Source organism: Nannobrachium achirus (assembly GCF_963921795.1).
Source record: "Nannobrachium achirus genome assembly, chromosome: 13".
Classification (NCBI taxonomy): domain Eukaryota; kingdom Metazoa; phylum Chordata; class Actinopteri; order Myctophiformes; family Myctophidae; genus Nannobrachium; species Nannobrachium achirus.
This window is the reverse complement of record NC_137833.1, coordinates 2,556,319-2,577,248: the sequence shown is the minus strand read 5'-3', so window position 1 is coordinate 2,577,248 and position 20,930 is coordinate 2,556,319. Positions and strand designations below refer to the sequence as shown.

At 42.6% G+C, this 20,930-nt stretch overlaps 1 protein-coding gene across 1 annotated transcript; it reads right to left on the bottom strand.

Annotated features, from left to right (window-relative positions):
- Window positions 1-517: 517 nt before the first annotated feature.
- On the bottom strand, window positions 518-19,774 carry LOC308296744 (potassium channel subfamily K member 1-like; the record flags this gene model as incomplete). Its single annotated transcript, XM_080740071.1, has 4 exons — window positions 518-819; window positions 6,742-6,983; window positions 10,636-10,789; window positions 19,417-19,774. The coding sequence occupies 4 exons, from the start codon at window positions 19,772-19,774 to the stop codon at window positions 518-520; spliced, it is 1,056 nt and encodes a 351-aa protein (XP_080596197.1).
- Window positions 19,775-20,930: the final 1,156 nt, after the last annotated feature.

Sequence of the window (20,930 nt, the reverse complement as noted above, 5' to 3'; positions counted from 1 at the left end):
TAAGTTAAACTTCAACACGGAAAGAGTGGTGACTCGCTGCTGCGGTAGAGCAGAGGTGATGATGATGATGATCACACAGTGTGGCAGAGCGGAGAGTATACTATAGACGTTGGATAATCATCATAATAATAAACATTATAGGCTATTGTCGGCTATTTTCCACAGTAACGATTGTAGCCTATTAAAGCAGTCATTAAACTCTCAGTAGCCCAACTGTTACAGATGCGACCGGCCAGGGGTGCGTTCAAGAGTATCGTTTTTACGTGAACCGATACCCGATAGTATCGACGTCATGCGATCGATAACATTAAAAGTATCGCAGACGATACCCATCCCTACTTTATAAACATGGCGTCCAGTGATCCAGCGTGCAGACTCCTTTTTTGGGGGGTTCTGACCTCTGCCCCGGCACCTGGTGTTTAGTTGAGTGGATGGTGTGTGGTTTATCGTTTTGTTTCTCCCTTACTTTCACATTGTCGTCCTGAAAACAAAACTCAGGGTGGGTGTTTTAAAATTATTATTCAATCATGGGGTCGTCCCCGCTGTTGTTGGAGCCCCCCACCCCCACCACAGGGACCCTCAGGAAGGAGTGGACCTTGCCCTCGCCGCCGCCCCCGGGGCCGCCGGCGGAGAAGGTGGCGAGGCTGCTCTCCGACACGGTGGTGAAGGCCAGGTGGTCGTGCTCCAGGATGGCCAGACGGTCCCCAGCCTTGGGCTCCTTCTTCAGGTAGAACATCTTGCGGAGCTGCTTGAGCTGCTGCAGCTCACAGAAGGTCTCCAGCACCACCAGGATGACGATCAGGCCCAGGATCAGGTACACTGCACACACAAGACACAAGACAAGAAGACAAAGGCAAAGCAAATACAGTAAGGGTGATTGTCATGTTATTCATGTTGAGGAGGACCAACAGTGGAAATATAGTTTGTGGAGTTTATGTTTTTTTTTCCCCGTTAATGAATGCCATACTACTAGTCCGGCTGCCCCTGAGGTGGGGTCTGATATTTTGTATATAGTTTTTTTTTATTGGCCTAAAATATTGTCTATATACATACAGTCATGAATCCACCTGCTGACCGTCTGTCAGCATTGAGCAATTTCTTTTATAGGGGGTGAAGTTTTGGGGCCCATCACTTACTATACACTATACTATAAAGGAAAAAAATACCTCCAAAGAATCTGCTTTAAGTAGCATGAGAGGGCCTGAGGGGTCAAACTAGGGATTTTTTAATGATTCTGAATCCATTGCAAGCATTAATTTGGCATGAAAAACATTCCTTGGTCTGAAAACAGACACACAAAAATATGGTTTAGTGATGAGTCATCACTTTTCACAATTTCGTGGGGGGCTTTTTAAGCCCAAGGAAGGTTTTTCATGCAAAACAAATGCTTGCAATGGATTCAGAATAATTATAAACCCCTAGTTTGAGCCCTCACATGCTACTTAAAGCAAATTTTTTGGGGGTATTTTTTTCCTTTATTGTATAGTGTATAGTAAGTGAATGGGACAAACCTATACCCCCTATAAATAAGATTGCTCAATGCTGACAGGCGGTCAGCAGGTGGTTTCATGAATGTATGTATATAGACAAATTTTAGGCCAATAAAAAAAACTGTATACCAAATATCATACCTATGCCATAAAAGCCAAGTTGGCAGCCGGACTATACAGGGGTCTTCAACGTTTTCAGGCCAAGGACCCCTTAGTTAACTTAACCTTAGTCAATCCTTAATTAACTTGACCTTCCACTCTGTACTTAGTCTGCTCTTTTTCCCCTCTACACCAAACCTCTTTGCAGAAGCTGCGAGGCGTTGTGAGCTTGTAGATCAGCTTTTTTGGTTAAAGTTCTCGGAATATGGACGCAAGGGTTCAAGTGGTTGATATTAAAAAAAGAGATCACACAAATATTTGGAGGACCCCCTGTAGTAACTGAGGACCCCCTGTCGAAGACCCCTGCCCTTTTACTTATACTATGTGGTCAGTGGTCACACAAAACCATCAAAAGTTGCAGATCTACAAGCTTGAAATGTGGCGTGAAGTTAATCAAACTACCGTAATTGATTTAATCGATTACAAATATTTTATTTTAATGCAAAATCAAATTTCTTTATTACAATTTCATGTATTTTTTAAATATAGTAGCAAAAATATTGAAAATAGCGGATCGAAAAGCTAACACCTTGTGGCAATGACCTTGAAAATCATCTCTTACCTGTACCATGCATGCTCTAAATTAAAATGTTTATTTTTGCCAAAGGTTAGTACTGTCAGCCACACAACATGTGTTATTGTCCTATTAGATCACCAGAGGGCAGTGTGTAGCTTGCCTCACAGCAGAGCAGTGTGCTGAGGCTTTCAGAGCAAGGAGAAGCAGGACATTTATACCCACCAGGCCACTGTCGTCTTAGTCGGGTGGAAACCTCATAATTATGTCCAAAACCGATACTTTTCAGGATTCAAAATAGCAACAGTAGCGGATGGACAAGCTCAAAGCGTGTTGCGAAGGATCTGCTACTTTTGTGTGACGCTGTAATATCGTCAAGTAGGGCGTTAATTTACGACACAAAAAGTTACAAATATGAAGTTAATAGTCCAGTTCAATATGTCCAAAAAGGGGGGATTATGAGGGATTATGAAAACTATACATTTTTGGAAACTTCAGCAAGAATTTGTTGTGCACAAAAAAATCCCTTAGGGATTTTGCAAATGGAATCATGGATTTTCTGATTTGTTATACTCTGAAGTTTCCAAAAATGTGAACGAAATTACACAAGTGACTGGACTATAAGAGGTTTCTACCCTACAGCCACGATATCACATCAGTGGTTGACAAAGCAGTCGATCCCTGGTCAAATAAAATTCAACTTATAGTCAACTTTTTCTTGAAAAACGGACGCTAAAATAAAAAATAATGCCGAAAATATTTTATAAAAAAGATTAAGCTTCATAATATGTGTTTCAATTAAAAAATTACCACAAAAAGCGTAAAATAATGATAAAATAATCATTTTGGCCATTGTCAGGATGACTTTGTTTATATCCCACTTCTATTCTTTTATGGTACAGCTCGTTCCAGAGGCCTTGGAGCCACACAGTATAACTATAGTGTCTGACCATTCTTCTTTGCAGAACTACCTTGGCACGGACATGAGTGGTAATGTATTTCTAACCATGATATCATGTTACATAAACTTGACCACCACCACCTAATGCATTGTCTCCTCATTTCCTCATTGATTATTGATTGATCTGAATTCCTCCACACTTCCTAATCCTAATACCTTCTTCAGGTAGAAAATCTTCCTGAGCTGTTTTAAGTGCTTCAGCTCACTGCACGTCTCCAGACACACCAACATTACAATCAGACCCAGCATCAGATACACTGTGTGCACACACAAGCAAAGCAGGGAAGGGATTATGCCAGATACAGTAGGCCTTGGTAGTAGGGTTGGGCGATATGGAATATCACTATATATTTTTAGCCAATATATAAAATAGAAATAAAATAAAATAAAAAGAAAATGCGGAATTACTGGATCTACAAGTTCCCAGCATGTCGCAATGGGATGCATTGTTAGCTCTTGTAGATCAGGTATTTTTTGCTATGTTAGAAAATGTTTTAAAGTGTAGAATAGGGATTAAGCTGTTAAAACCCAGCAAAGACATACTTATGTATTGATATATTGCCCAGCCCTGCTATGGAGAGCCTCGTGTTGATTTAGAAAGAGAAAGGAAATATACTAAAATCATCTTACCTTCAGCATGTATTGGTTATTTAGCCAGAGGAATACTTTCAGCCACATAGAACGTGTTAATGCTCTATAAGGTCAGCAGGGGGCAGCAGTGTGCAGCTTAGCAGAGCAGAGCAGTGTTATTAAGCTCTAAGCTGTGTTACATGCAGGCCTGGAATTTCATAATTTTCAGGGCGTGGCCACTTGGCCTTTGGTGTTGTAAATGTTTTGGGGGCACAAAAGCCAAATGTCAGGGCAGGAAGGCCATCAAATGTTACTCCATTTAAACAATTAATTGAATTTAATGGTTAAGGATGATTATACATAATATGTTGACCATCTGCAGTGAAATAAATCAATTATTATATAATATGATCCATGCTCAGCCATGCACCAATCAAAGTCACTGGATTGGTTTAAAGATGGGGACACTGGTGTCTACATGACAAGAAAGAGAAATTGGTGTGTACAGATTATGAGACAGAGACAGAGGAGAAAGTGGTCCAGTCAGCTGGGGCATTAAGGCCACTGTGGCCTCAGGGGATGCCAGCTGGGGCATTAAGGCCACTGTGGCCTCAGGGGATGCCAGCTGGGGCATTAAGGCCACTGTGGCCTCAGGGGATGCCAGCTGGGGCATTAAGGCCACTGTGGCCTCAGGGGATGACAGTCAGCTGGGGCATTAAGGCCACTGTGGCCTCAGGGGCATTAAGGCCACTGTGGCCTCAGGGGCATTAAGGCCACTGTGGCCTCAGGGGATGCCAGCTGGGGCATTAAGGCCACTGTGGCCTCAGGGGCATTAAGGCCACTGTGGCCTCAGGGGCATTAAGGCCACTGTGGCCTCAGGGGATGCCAGTCAGCTGGGGCATTAAGGCCACTGTGGCCTCAGGGGATGCCAGTTCTTTGAGGTGCACAAGGCCAAACTCAGGGACAACAACGGCCATGGCCTTCGTGGCCTCCCTGAAATTCCTGCCCTGGTTGCATGCAGTTAGATTTTTATTTATTTAATGAACCTTTACTTAACCAAGCAAGACAAATGAAGAACAGATGATAATGTATTGTCCAGAGCAATCAAGAATCAGTGATCACTTGTGATTATTATTATTATTATTTTAGAAATGATTTAAATTCTCTTTATTCAGGACAGGTTCATCCAGCTACTCACTGCCTCACAAACAAAACAATGCATGAAAATACAGTGGTGGACATTTACCAACTAACTACATTATCTGAAGTTCTTCTGTATCTTCTGTTTACTCAATACTCAATACTGTTATATACTCAATACTAATATATTTGTATATATTTGTATTTTTGGAAACTTTTATACTCCAATACTTTTCAAAGACAAATATTGCACTTTTGACTCCACTACATATATACAATATCGGTATCGGCAGATACAAATTCCAGTTGTTTGGTGATCGGTATCTGCCCCAGAAATCTCAATCGGAGCATCTCTAGTTACACACAAGTTAGTAACAAAGAATGAGCAATGCAAACCGAGGAGTGAAAATATAATAGAAATGAAATAGGAAGTAAAGATTATTGGTGAAAAAGGAAAATGGCTGCAAAATGAAACAGACCTCAGTGGACCAATCATTGTGCTTTAACTGATGGAACCAAATGAGCTGATGGGACACTTTCCATTTCCACACAGAGTTATGGGGATCCTTGAAATAATTCACACTTCCACTTCAGGTGCAGGTGTGTTAAGAGTCCAATGCAGCCGAAGGTCCCTCTGTACCTTCAGTAGTCTTAACAGTTAGACCAGTGAAGGTAACAGTTAGTTAGTTGTCTTTTCTAACTACTGTTTTTAATAACCTGCCAAAGATCATGTCCTACCAAGACCAGGCATACATTTACCAGTGATCCTAAACTCCCATTTTCATAAATTACATTTCATATATCTTTAATTGCCTATCTACAAGCTCATAATATGTCGCATGTGAGCTTAAGAGCTGTTATTTTCAAAGAATAAAAAAAGTAACCTTCCCAGAATGTGGATGCTAGCGTCGTTAAAGTGGTTAAATATTGTCAGTGCATATAACCACACCCTTGAGGGAAACTTTCTGTAACTAAAATAACTGTAGGCATTTCATGTTCAATACATAACAGGCATTGACACTAAGGCTTGCCCACCTGCCCTCGGCAGGTAAATACAACTTTCGGGCAGGTGAAGTTTGCTTTCAGGTTGCCCGACCAGGCAAGCGCTCATTTGAGTCTATAAACACGAGATATCTGTCTAAACACCTGACTCTGTCTTCGGGTCTGTGTAATGTGAAATAAGAGCACTGTTTACCTATAATGTGCTGTTCTTACTGTTGCTAGTGCTACAAAACCATAGACATATTCAATTATAGTCATATCTGCCATGTGCAAATTCAAAGCCTACAGGCCAAACAGAAATGTAATTGTCAACGACAAAAAACACAATTAAAATTGTAAATCGCAATTATTTGAGTGACAATTAATGGTCAAGTAAAATGTCATAATAGAAGGTATGCGCGTGACATCACTGTTGCTGGAAGTTATGTGGGAACACGCCTACTGAGTGGCAAAACACTAATTTCTGCCATTGACAGCCCATACATCCAAACAGAAAAGTCCTATCTGATTGTATTAAACAAAGTTAAACTCACCAACATTGCGGCTGTACTGAAAGCTTGAATTATCCTCTTTCTATCTGCAAAGTTTTTGTTTCATAAAAATCCACCATAGGCATGTTATGAGCTACTTTCTGTCAAGACATTCTGTGCAGATGATAATTTTTTCCAAGTGTCAGAGTTTGGAAGCACTCGTTTTCAACAACACAACATCCTGCTGCCTCCTGCATTATGTGCCATGTAGAAACAGGTGGTATGCAGGGCCGTTGAGTGATTTGCAACTAGCACTTCCAAACTCCAATGCTCCATGCTGCTCAGTGTTTTGCCACTCAGTCTGGATTAGGGGGGCGGGTCCCAGTGGACGTGCAATCGTGCATACCCTCTATAGTGACAGACGGCCCTACTCACCCGTGATGCCCACTTTGTAGAGCTCTCTGTACTTCTGCTCCACGGCCTCCCCGGGCACGTAGTCCCCCAGGCCGATGGTGCTGAGCGAGATGAAGCAGAAGTAGAAGGACTCCAGGAAGTTCCAGTTCTCCTCCAGCGCAGAGAAGATGGCGGCAGGAACCAGGAAGAAGGAGGCCACGGCCACGGCGGCCAGCAGCGTGGCGTGGACGATGGCCACCAGGGGTTTGGACAGCCCCCAGCGTCTGTGTGGATGGATAGATAAGATAGATAAGATAGATACCTTTATTGTCCCAAGAGGGAAAATCAGTTGCCATGAGGCAGCACAGCAGTTTTAAGGTTACAAGATACAGAGAAGTAAGAAAAGAAAAAAAAGTACTGTTGTGAACAGTCCAGAAAAAAGCAAGGAACAATAATAAAAAAAAGAAAATATACATAAAGTGTCAAAAAAGCTACCAAAACAAAAATAATATATACTTGAAGTGTAAAAAAAAAAAAATCAACGGACAAAGTGTCACGTCACAAACAAATAGCAATACTTAAAGCACAACTTATCAATGCAGCGCCAAACAAAAGTGTTCATAACAGTCAATGCTAGTCAGTGCAACACAAGTATCTCACCACCATGCCAACACAGCAATAGTACTCAATACTACAACCAGGGTTCCCACACATATTTACCAATTAATTTCCAAAACTTTTCCAGAATATTTAACCCAATTTCCAGGACTATATAACAATAATTCAGCTCAATAACAGGTTGCTTACTCCTACGCGCAATGCCCAGAGACAGGTAGAGTATGCCAGTGGTTCTCAACCTTTTCAGGCTGTGACCCCCGAAATAATCATATGTGAACTGGGGACCCGGCACACTGACGAGCACTAAGAGTTGAGGAATTTTGTATAACACGTTTATATTGTGAAAATAGCAGATCTACATGCTCACAACGCCTTGCGTTGCGAGGCGTTGTGAGCATGTAGATCGGCTATTTTCACAATTTCTGCCTCTAATATTTGACAATTTGGCCAATGTTTAATTTGTCATTTCAGAGGTATTAACAAAATCAATAACCAAAGACAATGCATAGCTATTTTTTCCAGGACCTTCCAGGACCCTTGATCAATTCCAAAACTTTTCAGTACTGGAAAAATATTTTTCTAATTTCAAAATATTTCCAGGAATTTCATGACCCCGGGAACCCTGTACAACAAACCCAAAATTGCAGGGCCAAACAATAAGTGTCCATAGTCAGTGCAAATAAATCAAGAATAAAAAAGTAAAACATTAAAAAGCAAGAAAGGGTGACAGTGACAGTGACAGCAAGAAGCAACCCTCCCTGGGAAATTACTTTAGAGTTCAGAGTCAGTCCAACTATTGTTCCAGTTTAGTTAGGTAACACTTGTCCTAGGTTGTCCTAGTTGGCCTTGGCAAGCGACCACCGTGTGTCTCGCTGTAGAGCTTGAGAGAGTGGACAGGGTGGACAGGGTGGACAGGGTGGACAGGGTGGACAGGATGGACAGAGTGGACAGGGTGGACAGGGTGGACAGGGTGGACAGAGTGGACAGAGTGGACAGGGTGGACAGGGTGGACAGGATGGACAGAGTGGACAGGGTGGACAGGGTGGACAGGGTGGACAGGGTGGACAGAGTGGACAGGATGGACAGAGTGGACAGGGTGGACAGGGTGGACAGGATGGACAGAGTGGACAGGGTGGACAGAGTGGACAGGGTGGACAGGGTGGACAGGGCTGTCAACGTTAGGGCCGCGAATCTTCTGCCATCTCGCAATTCTTCTGATTCTCATTCTCGATTCAAAGAAATGGATTCTCATTTGATTTAACCCATTTAACCCACAATCTGTAGTTCTCACTTTCAAGATAAAAAAAATCAATAAAAACAGATAAAAACAATGCAGATTTTTCTATTAGCCAACGCTAAAATCTGACATGACACAAATGTCTAAGCGGTTTTAATGCGTTCAAAATCATTCCCAATCGGTTTTATCTATTTTATTTCACAACAGTCATATAGTTTTCATCTGGAGAAAGCAAGTGAAGCCTACAGTAGTTATAACAAACAGCCCAAACAAAAAGATTATAGAATAAATACTAGGGTCGCTTGTAAAGATTCTTGGCTTTGATGGTATGTCAGATTAGGTGTAGTTCTAACCACTTGATGCAGAAACAAAACATAATTGCCTTGTTGCAAGTAACATTAGCATCAGCTGGAAGCACACACACCCCTCCCCTCTGCTGCTGAACTGAAAGCTGAACTGGAGTGGGTTTTGTTTTCCCCCCTAAAACCCATGAATATGATTGAAGACATAATAACGTTTACTGTGATTATGGTATAAAGCTCACATTTCATATCACGCGCCATACAATAAGAACCGTAACTTTAAAAAATGCCAATTCCACTATTTTTCAACGTGTAAACGATTACGACGATTAAGCAAACAACTGTGATGGGGGCGAGTGTGAGATACTTGTGCCAGGCAGGCAGGCCTACCTGTGTATGTAGGAGATGGGCCTACCTGTGTATGTAGGAGATGGGCCTCCTACCTGTGTATGTAGGAGATGGGCCTACCTATGTATGTAGGAGATGGGCCTACCTGTGTATGTAGGAGATGGGCCTACCTGTGTATGTAGGAGATGGGCCTACCTGTGTATGTAGGAGATGGGCCTACCTGTGTATGTAGGAGATGGGCCTCCTACCTGTGTATGTAGGAGATGGGCCTCCTACCTGTGTATGTAGGAGATGGGCCTACCTGTGTATGTAGGAGATGGGCCTACCTGTGTATGTAGGAGATGGGCCTCCTACCTGTGTATGTAGGAGATGGGCCTACCTGTGTATGTAGGAGATGGGCCTACCTGTGTATGTAGGAGATGGGCCTCCTACCTGTGTATGTAGGATATGGGCCTACCTGTGTATGTAGGATATGGGCCTACCTGTGTATGTAGGAGATGGGCCTACCTGTGTATGTAGGAGATGGGCCTACCTGTGTATGTAGGAGATGGGCCTACCTGTGTATGTAGGAGATGGGCCTACCTGTGTATGTAGGAGATGGGCCTACCTGTGTATGTAGGAGATGGGTCTCCTACCTGTGTATGTAGGAGATGGGTCTCCTACCTGTGTATGTAGGAGATGGGCCTACCTGTGTATGTAGGAGATGGGCCTCCTACCTGTGTAAGTAGGAGATGGGCCTACCTGTGTATGTAGGAGATGGGCCTACCTGTGTATGTAGGAGATGGGCCTACCTGTGTATGTAGGAGATGGGCCTACCTGTGTATGTAGGAGATGGGCCTACCTGTGTATGTAGGAGATGGGCCTACCTGTGTATGTAGGAGATGGGCCTCCTACCTGTGTATGTAGGAGATGGGCCTACCTGTGTATGTAGGAGATGGGCCTACCTGTGTATGTAGGAGATGGGCCTCCTACCTGTGTATGTAGGATATGGGCCTACCTGTGTATGTAGGATATGGGCCTACCTGTGTATGTAGGAGATGGGCCTACCTGTGTATGTAGGAGATGGGCCTACCTGTGTATGTAGGAGATGGGCCTACCTGTGTATGTAGGAGATGGGCCTACCTGTGTATGTAGGAGATGGGCCTACCTGTGTATGTAGGAGATGGGTCTCCTACCTGTGTATGTAGGAGATGGGTCTCCTACCTGTGTATGTAGGAGATGGGCCTACCTGTGTATGTAGGAGATGGGCCTCCTACCTGTGTATGTAGGAGATGGGCCTACCTGTGTATGTAGGAGATGGGCCTACCTGTGTATGTAGGAGATGGGCCTACCTGTGTATGTAGGAGATGGGCCTACCTGTGTATGTAGGAGATGGGCCTACCTGTGTATGTAGGAGATGGGCCTACCTGTGTATGTAGGAGATGGGCCTACCTGTGTATGTAGGAGATGGGCCTCCGCGTGCTGAAGACCATGATCCTCTGCACCACGGCGGTGAGGAAGAGTAGGGTGAAGGGGATGCCGATCACAGAGTAGACGATGCAGAAGGCTTTACCCCCGTCTGACAGTGGTGCAGTATGGCCATATCCTGTGTACACACACAACACACAGAACATTGAATATACACACAAACAAGAAACAAGTGTGACCATAGGGTACCAAAGGTAAGCCTGTCACAATTATTACATAATGGCCTGATCGTAATTATTTGAGACATATCGTAATTATTTAGCATTATCGTCAGAACTGTCTCCATTCATCTGTGTTCTGTTGAAAGATAACAGCCGATCCACAAGTTCATAACCCCATCGCGTTGCAACACGTTGTGCGCTTGTGCACTATAAAATTATTGCATGCGTGTCCTGTTTTGGCCATTAGTTATTTTGATTATTGGTAATGGTCATTGTCATTCATTTCTTTGTATAGGCCTTTTTCCAGTGCTGCCTTGTAGCTGTGGGGTCGTGCACAGCCTTACACAGGTGCCGCTTGACACCGCAGTTATGGTTGCCACTCTATTGGTCATAAATGCCCATGTAATTTTTGTTTACACAGCCCAGATGTTATTTTATTCGTACATTTAATGTTTAATGCCAAAAATACAAATACACCACAATTGGTGTCAATTGTCAACTAAACGTTCATGATAGTGACTGACAGCCCGGTCCATAGGATGCACACTGAACCCTGAGAAGGTGTTACTACGCTGGGATAAAATAAGAAGCTGACATGTTCTGGTCAAGTGGACTTAGCAACAGAGTTAAACATTCCAGGGCACACTGACAGGACAATGTCAATTAGACTCATCATTCACTGGGGAAGTGTGTGTGTGTGTGTGTGTGTGTGTGTGTGTGTGAGAGAGAGAGAAGTCACCTATTCAATTTCATTTATGTGTATCAGTTCTGCAAATATGTTTCAACACATACAGTAGCTGTTTTAGCTGTTTTAGAAAACATTTTAAAGTATACGTTCTGGGTTTCCACTGAGACCTAAGGGTTATTACCACCTCCTGAGCAGGGCCCAATTTAGGTCCTGGGAACCTTATCTGGCTTGTAGAGCCGCTACTGTTGATGCTTTAGTTTAGTGTGATGCTGTAGTATGGTTAAATTATATAAAAAAAAAACACACAAAAGTTAAAATATGGAAACAGAGCTTTCTGCCCGACAGCAATGAAACATAGCACAGTTGGCTTAGTTTTTGTGGTGGAATTGTTGAAAAGAGCCATTTCATGTCTATTTGTATAGACATGTGACAATAGTGTGTGGTTGTAATTGCAGACTCTGAGTGAAGAGTTAAACACTGAGGATTTACAATGTAGATAGGAGTCCTGGAGATAAAACATGGCATGCATGTCAACATTTTGATTTCCTACTTTTACATTTGAGAATTCATCTTTTTTTTTTATATTTAACGTAAAAAGAAAGACGATTTAACAAAAACAACACCGGTACCTCCTGTACATAGACCGTTAACCCTTACTGTTCACACTTCACACTTTAAATAGCTGCATTGTTATCAAGGCATGCCAGGTATGAGCACAGAGCGTCACTAACCACACCGCTCCCGTCATGACAGCGTCATGCTGGTTCTTACATAAAGTGTGTCCAGTCAACAGAGAGGGTGTGTCTCTGCTCTCTACCGTAGATGATGTTTGAAACCTAAACAAGGAACTGTCAGCTTGATCTACAGGACTGACAGCTGGATATTCCTGTATTCTGAAACTTCAAAGATAAATACTGACTGATATGATCAGAGATGGTCTGATACCATGTTTTCCTTCCCCATAACTTGCATATAGCAGGGTTCCCACACATTTTTACAAATTTATTTCCAAAACTTTTCCAGAATATTTAACCCAATTTCCAGGATTATATAACAATAATTCAGCTCAATAACGAGTCACTTCCTCTTATGCGCAATGCCCAAAGACAGGTAGTGTATGCCAGTGGTTCTCAACCTTTTCAGGCCGTGACGTGACCCCCGAAATCATATTGGAACTGGGGACCCCGGCACCCTGACGAACACTAAGAGTAGAGGAATTTTGTATAACACGGTTTTATTGTGAAAATAGCAGATCTACATGCTCACAACGCCTCGCAACATGTAGATCTGCTATTTTCACAATTTCTGCCTCTAATATTTGGCCAATGTTTAATTTGTCATTTCAGAGGTATTAACAAAATGAATAACCAAAGACAACGCATAGCTATTTTTTCCAGGACCCTTGATCAATTCCAAAATGTTTCCAGTACTGGAAAAATGTTTTTCTAATTTCAAAATATTTCCAGGAATTTCATGACCGTGGGAACCCTGATATAGGTCGATACCGAGTACCGATCCGTTACCAGTGTGTAATTTTACCCATTACGACCTGGAATTATTTTATGTTTAGCTATTGAAAAATAGCAGATCTACAGCTTGTAGATCTGTTATTTTTGAGAAATCATGAAATGTGTGCAAATCTTTGAATATATATTTTTCAAATCACCCTTTTGCAACTCAAATCTCTGCTTCTGGGGGTCCCTGGAACAAAATATTTTGAGATGGGGGTCCGTGGCCAATTACTTGTAATTTTGGGGGTCCTTGACAAGTTTGAGAACCCCTGATTTAGAAGGAGTTAGACATTTATAGAATCGGGTCAAAATTCAAAGACTTTCACAAATGTTCACGATTTTTCAAAAATAGCAGATCTACAAGCTCGAGGTTTTATATCTGCTATTTTTGAATAGCTAAAGCATAAAACAATGGTTAAAGTAATAATCACGTTCCAAGTCTTAATGGTAAATCTATGACAGTGGTTCTCAAAGTGGGGTCCGGGGACCATCTGGGTTCCTTGAGGGGGTTCCATATGGACCCTTACAGGCCTGTAACACTGAGAGTAAGGTACGGTATGTGGGTCCATGAAATTAAAAAGGTTTGAGAACCCTGGTCTAGGAATAAATCAAAATGCCATTAATAATTGTTGAAGTGCAGCTACAAGTTTAAGTTAGTAAAATAAAAATGTAGTACAGCAAAGAGTAAAATACAGTTATGAAACATCAACTGAAGCATTCAAAATATGACTGTAAATGAAACCTCATCATGTGATAAATGACGTGGTATGGGGATGGCATAGATACCAGCATGTTATTACAGTAACGGCAGCTTTTCCGAACAACAACTTTACATATTATGGAGACTAAAGTTCCTCAGGAAACCTCAAAGGGGTCAAGTCAAGTCAAATGACATTTATTCATACAGCTCATTTCATACGACAAGCGCAGACTCAATGTGCTGCAAAGAAAATGCAAATAAACACAAAAAAATTGAAAATGCAAAGGTCAGCAATGACACAAAAGTGTGCAATAATAATTACAAATAATCGGTAACCAATCATTTCATGTAATAATAATCTATCCCGATTTTTGTCAAGCTATTATAGGCTAAAATGTCCCAAAGAAATTCTACACTAGATAAAACAGCCGATCTACAAGCTCACTCAGTATGTTCTGCATGACACAACGACAACGTAGAAAATACTGCCTCAGTCGTCAATTGACTTGTTGATACTGTACATAAACAGATATAAAAATATTCATATTAATATATTAATAATCCAAAACGTCCTAGATAGAATATTAAAGTATTCTACGGTTGCAGCCCTAGATGGGATTGAACTTCCTAATGTATAACATGGCCCTACAGTACATACTGTAGGTGATACACAGCTCTGATATCCGAGGTGTGTAGTCCTGTATTCTGACACCTCAAACATAAATACTGCCATATGCTGTCAAGGAGCAGTGAAGGGACTAAAGTTCTTCCAAGAACCCGCATGCCACCTGCCAACCATACCAGTGTTTTACGCAACACAAGATAAGACAAGATAAAGACGGCCGATGCACCGAATCTGTTCTGATGGGAAGTGAAGTCTGCACAACATCTTATCTCACAGTAGGGCTGTCACAATTATTACATAATCGTTTCGTCGCAATTATTTGACATAATCGCATTTATTTTGTCATAATAACAACGCGTCGCGAGTGCGACACCTTGGGTGCGTTTATATGCACAGATGTATTCCACTTATATTCAGAATGACTGCTCATTCAGAATAGAAATGCTCATATAAACGTTTAGGAATGGCCATTCCGGTCTGACCCGAATAAATTTTCATTCTGGTCTGAAGAGGTGGTTTATGCCGTTTCAATCGGGATACATTTGTCATATAAACGCTTCATTCGGAATGAACTGCTGTCTGAACTGTCCCCCCCCCCCCCTTCTCCGACCTGAAGTAGGCCTACTTTGCGCATGCCCAAAGTTCTATTCCGAATGAATCCTTTGGTCATGTAAACGACAGTGGAATGAGGGATACTTGTATTCAGGTCCCATGTAAACGTTTGGGTATGAAGCTCTATTCGTAATAAGTTCATTCTGAATGCCATTCTGAATGTGCATATAAACGCACCCCTTGTGAGCTTGTAGATTGGCTATTTCCACGATCAATGTTCTTTTTCAAGTATAAAGTTGTCAAATATGTCAGTCATTTCTTTGCATTATTTAGGTTATGTGTCATATCTGCCATGTGCAACTTCAAAGCCTACAAGCCAAACAGGAATGAAATTGTCAACGACAAAAACACAATTAAATCGTTAATCGCAACTATTAGCGTGACAATTAATGGTCATGTAAGACGTCATAATCGTGACATCCACATCTCCCAGAAATAACATTTTCTGCTGGGACCTAAAAGACAGTGAGCTGACTTCCCTTCCTTCTCCATGTGTACGTATTTTAGTTCAGCACCTGTAGTGTACATTGTTTTTGGGATGTGCGTGCTTCCCTTTGGACCCCATTACGTTAATTGATAGTCACTGTCGGTAAACAAAACCTTTGTTTGCACGTGATAAACAGACTAAAGCCTGCAGCATGTACAGTCCCTGGAATGTATGGTGTTGTTTGGATTAAGACTTCGAAGAAGTACTTCGATTACTGGTATTTACTTAAGTAAAACTATAAGTAGCAACAGGGATTCCACCAGACCAGTTCAGTGTAATAACAATATACCACAGTGGTAATTATATACAGTAGTTGGGTGTTCCATCATGTGTTAATGGTTCTCAAACTGGGGTCCAGGGACCCACCAGGGAGGGGTCCTTGTGGAAGTTCCATGGGGTTCTGAGCAAAATCAGTTAATATCACAATCAGTTTAACAATCAGTTTAACAATTTGAATAAGCGACCTGACGGTCGCTTATCTCCCGGATTAGGGAGTCTTACTGGTTTATGGGTTGTTGACATGTTTGAGAAGCACTGATGTACGTGACACCAACCTGTTACACAGTCTACGATCTCACAGGAGAACGTGCACTGAGGCTGAACGATCATCTCTATTGAGATATTTGAGGTATTATGTTTTGTCCATATTGTGCAGCCCCAGTGTGATAATGAAACGAACACAAACGGAACGTAAATGCGGCCAATTGTTGCACCGCCGGTGAGATTGCCCGCGCCTCCCTCCCTAACCTCTCATTGAACAAACATTGGTTGGTACAGTGCAAAACAATATAAAGCAATATAAATACCTAACAATTGTACAACTACACTACTCACTCTGTGTTTCATTGGTGGGCTGAGGACAGTTCAGAAACCGGCCTACCCATGACATCATCGATGAGGATTCCAAGCAAATAGAAAGCTAAATCTTTCACTTTCACTAAGTTGGAAATCTTGTTTGAGAATTACCAAAGTTTCCAACCGGTGAGGTTACTGGTAGGCAGGTTTCTGTCCACAGCCCTCCTCTGAGACACAGATAAAGTAGACAGAAAATGTGCCATCTTATAAATAAGATTAGTGGGGACCAATTATAGAAAAGATAGGTTGAAAATGGGTGTTGGTGGCTAGTGGGAGGCTGGGAGCCTACCTCCTGCATGGAGGGGAATCCAAATGGACCTTTACTGGTCTGCAAGGGTCCATTTGGTTCCATTTGGACGTTCTCATCTCAGAGTTACTGGCCTGGGGTCCTTGAAATTAAAACGTTTGAGAATCACCGGCTTACTATAAGGTCGGGAGTTGACCTCTCTAAATCAGTGGTTCTCAACCTGTGGGTCGGGACCCCCAGGGGGGGTCCCCAGATGATTAACTTAATGTGCAACATTGTTCTCTCACTCAACAGTAAACAAACCAACATACAGTTTAAGTGTATAGAGGGCTAACTGAACTGCACATTTATAAAGTGACAATTTAAGAACTTTTTAATACCTCTAAAATGACAGACAATACACTGGCCAAATTGTCAAATAATAGAGGCAGAAATTGTGAAAATAGCAGATCTACATGCTCACAACGCCTCACGTTGCGAGGCGTTCTGAGCATGTAGATCGGCTATTTTCACAATAGAACCGTGTTATACAAAACGTAATGCCTCAACTCTTAGTGCTCGTGAGGGTCCCCAGTTCAAATATGATTATTTTGGGGGTCGCGGCCTGAATAGGTTGAGAACCACTGGCCTATAATTGAAGGCGGACGACCGGACGTAGCTGACTGAGTAGAGAGGCTGCCTGGGAAACAGAAGGTCCCCAGTTCACGTCCAGGCCCTGGCCTACGGGACGCGCCACAGTGTCCCAGAGCAAGACACTTAACCCCGGCCTTAACTGCTCGCCACTGCTCCTGCTACTTAGGATGGATTGAGTGCAGATACCACCTTTATTTAACCGTACTGTTTACAGTCTCTGTCGAGGTGAAAACCTCACGTCCAAAACTGTCACTTTTCAGGATTCAAATTCAAAAACAGCAAAAGCAGCAGATCTAAAAGCTCAAAGCAACGTTGCTTCGCACTTAGGGCTGTCACGATATGACATTTTACATGACGATTAATTGTCACTCAAATAATTGGCGATTAACGATTTAATTGTGTATTTTTTGTCGTTGATAATTACATTTCTGTTTGGCTTTTAGGCTTTGAAGTTGCATATGGTAGATATGACACATAACCTAAATATACAAATACATTACTGACATATTTGACAACTTACTACTTAAAAAATAACATTGATAGTGGAAATAGCCGATCTACAAGCTCACAACGCGTCGCGATGCGACGCGTTGTGAGCTTGTAGATCTGCTATTTCCACTATTTCTGACATTTTTCAACATTCACGATTATGACGATTATGACAAAATAATTGCGATAATGTCAAATAATCACGATTAGACGATTATGTAATAATTGTGACAGCCCTATTCGCACTGCGTTTCCAGCTTGTGGATCTGCTACTTTTGATGCTTCTGTGTGACGCTGTAGTCTAGTGTGATCAAGTAAAATATGGAGATATGGGGTTTTCTGCCCGACAGTAACAAAATGCTAATGAACACCGAGACAAATACCGCACGGAAAGGAGTGCAGCAGACCACATTATTATTACGATCACTGTAATGTCGGGCTGTCTGTCATACTTCCTCTTTTACAACCAAGCTACAGTTGTGTTCTATTTTTGGCCCTACAGCGGGGCTGGTCCCTTTCAGGTAAGGCAGGTTGTGGGTCAGGGTGTTGGGTTACGTTTGTCAGACGAGGTGCAGGTGCTGCTGGGGAAAAGAGAACAAAGGACTGGCATGTGTGTGGAAAGTGGAAATGAAAGCAGCATGGTGGTGGAGATGCTGGGAATTAACCTTCATTACAAAGAGAAGCCAGGTCTAATAATACCTTGTCATCGTGCGACAGACAGTGTCGCCCACAAAATGTAGATCTGCCGTTTTTTTGTAGCCTATTACTTTAATGATCATCAACTATCACATAAGTAATGTAATTCTTAAAAATGCATTATTAAATACAAAAATACAAATCATACAGACCCTGTTACCCAGAGTGATAATATGTAGGGTCAATAAGTAGAATGTAGAGAGAACAGTTAGTGCATCAAGACATCATACCAGGTAAACAATGAACCTAGTAGTAGCATCAGTCTAAAAACAAACCAAACCATGTAAATAACACGCACATCTGATACTATAGATACCAGGTAAACAATGAACCTAGTAGTAGCATCAGTCTAACAACAAACCAAACCATGTAAAGACAATGAACCTGGCATCTGTCAAAATCAACTTTATATGTGTGGTCAAGAAAAAACAAATGTACCAAAAAAAAAAACACAGACACTTGGATCAAGACCATCTCGGGGCGGCATAGCTCAGGGGTAGAGAAACCGTTATTAGAGCACGAAGGGTTCCCAGTTCGAATCCGGGCTCCCCCTGAGTTAATGTCGAAGAGTCCTTGAGCAAGACTCTGAACCCCACATTGCTCCCGGTGAGCAGGTTGGTGAGTTCAGTCGCCGGTGTATGAATGTGTGCGTGAATGGGTGAATGTAATGCACAATCTATGTAAAGCGCCTTGGATAAAAGCACTATATAGCCTAAATGCACCATTTACAATTTACCATTTCAACAACAACTTGATCCAACCAAGGCACCCTCAAGTCCGACATCTCATTAGTCCTACATTGGTTAAGGTTAGGTTTAGGCATAGTTTTACAGAGGTTAGGATTAGGGTTAGGCATAGACCATTCACCAGGTTAGCATTCACCAGCGTCGGACTAATGGGACGTCGGACCAATACCATGGCAACAACACACACACACACACACACACACACACACACACACACACACACACACAGTCACACACACACACACACACACACACACACACACACACACACACACACACACACAGTAACACACACCTGTGGTGGAGAGCACCGTGCTGGCGAAGAACAGCGCGGAGGTGAAGTCCCAGTTCCAGTGGGCCGAGGCGTTGTTCAGGACCGACACCCCGTAGTTGCTGGCCTCCAGCGCGCGGCGGAGGAACTCCTCCAGGCGGGCCTCGGACAGGCACTGGTTGTCCCGCAGGAACTGCCGCTTGACGTCGCGCAGCTCGCGGCGCAGGCGGTCCTCGTAGGGCAGCTCCACGGAGCTGAAGACCACCGCGCCCAGCACCAGGTAGAGCAGGTAGCCCAGAACCAGCAGCACGAAGTACCAGGAGGAGCGGTGCGTGCGCAGGAGCCGCGAGCACGAGCTCATGCTGCTCAGAGACTGGAGCATTTTGGTAGTATTAGTATTATTACGGTCGTTGCGCGCTGCACCGCGTTTTTTCGGGACGAATATTTCGGAGCGAATTTCGGAGCACGTAAAATAAAGAAATCAACCTCCTCACGTTTGCACACTGCCGTGCCGCCCCGACGCCCGTTTCGTATTTATTTTCGGACCACCCTGTGGGTCCCTTGGTCTCTCTCGTCTCTCCTACCCTGAAAAACACATTTCGCAGCGAAAAAACGCAGCAGTGTGCAACCAATTATTATTATGTTGTGAGTTCCTCTCCTCCGAGGCTATTATTCAGGTGTCGTTCCAAATGCAACCATATAAACCCAGAAATGTCTCCACTCTCCTCATGAATAAAGCCTTCTCTTTCGCGGGCAAACGCTCTTAAAAATGCTCATTTCACGGTTAAAAAAACACATAAAAACAGCTCCTTTCGTGGACAAAACCCCCACTTAAAAATAAAACGCTGCTTTCGCTGCCTCTTCTTTGTGTGTCAGTGATGTGATGTGGATGTGGCCGTTGAGGAAGCCAGCGTGACGTGACGTCGCGTGCTTGATTTGTGCGTCGTCGTACGACGGTGTAGAGCGTTTTACTTATAGCCGATCTGCAAGCTCACATCGCTATGCGGAGGCGACGCGCTGTGAGCTTGTACATCTGCTACGAGTCTCTCTTCCCCTTTCTGTCCAGGTGGGGTGATCCCATGGTTCGAAGGGACAGCTAGGCGAATGAATGAATAATACCCCATGGTTCGGAGGGATGGTCACAATGCTATTGGCTTGTTGGTTGACAGGTAACCCCCAGAGTAGTGTCGTCACTCTCATACCGAATTCGCTCTTTGATTTGATTTGATTAAAAAAAGAAGAAAATATATATACCGGTAGACCTATTTGATTTGATTTTGATAAACATAAATATAAGTTATAGGGATTCTATCCTCACCCCATATGGAGACTTGAATTCATGGATATTTTTAACCCTAAATGATGACCCCCCCCCCCCAATGATCTTCATATACAGAGAGCATATTTCATAGTATGTGTTATTTATTGTATATATGTTTTGTATGCATAATATTTACTTGAAACAAGTAGGTATACGTTTAAAACAAACAGTGAACAAAACAGATAGGGTCAAACACAATACCACAACATTACACACA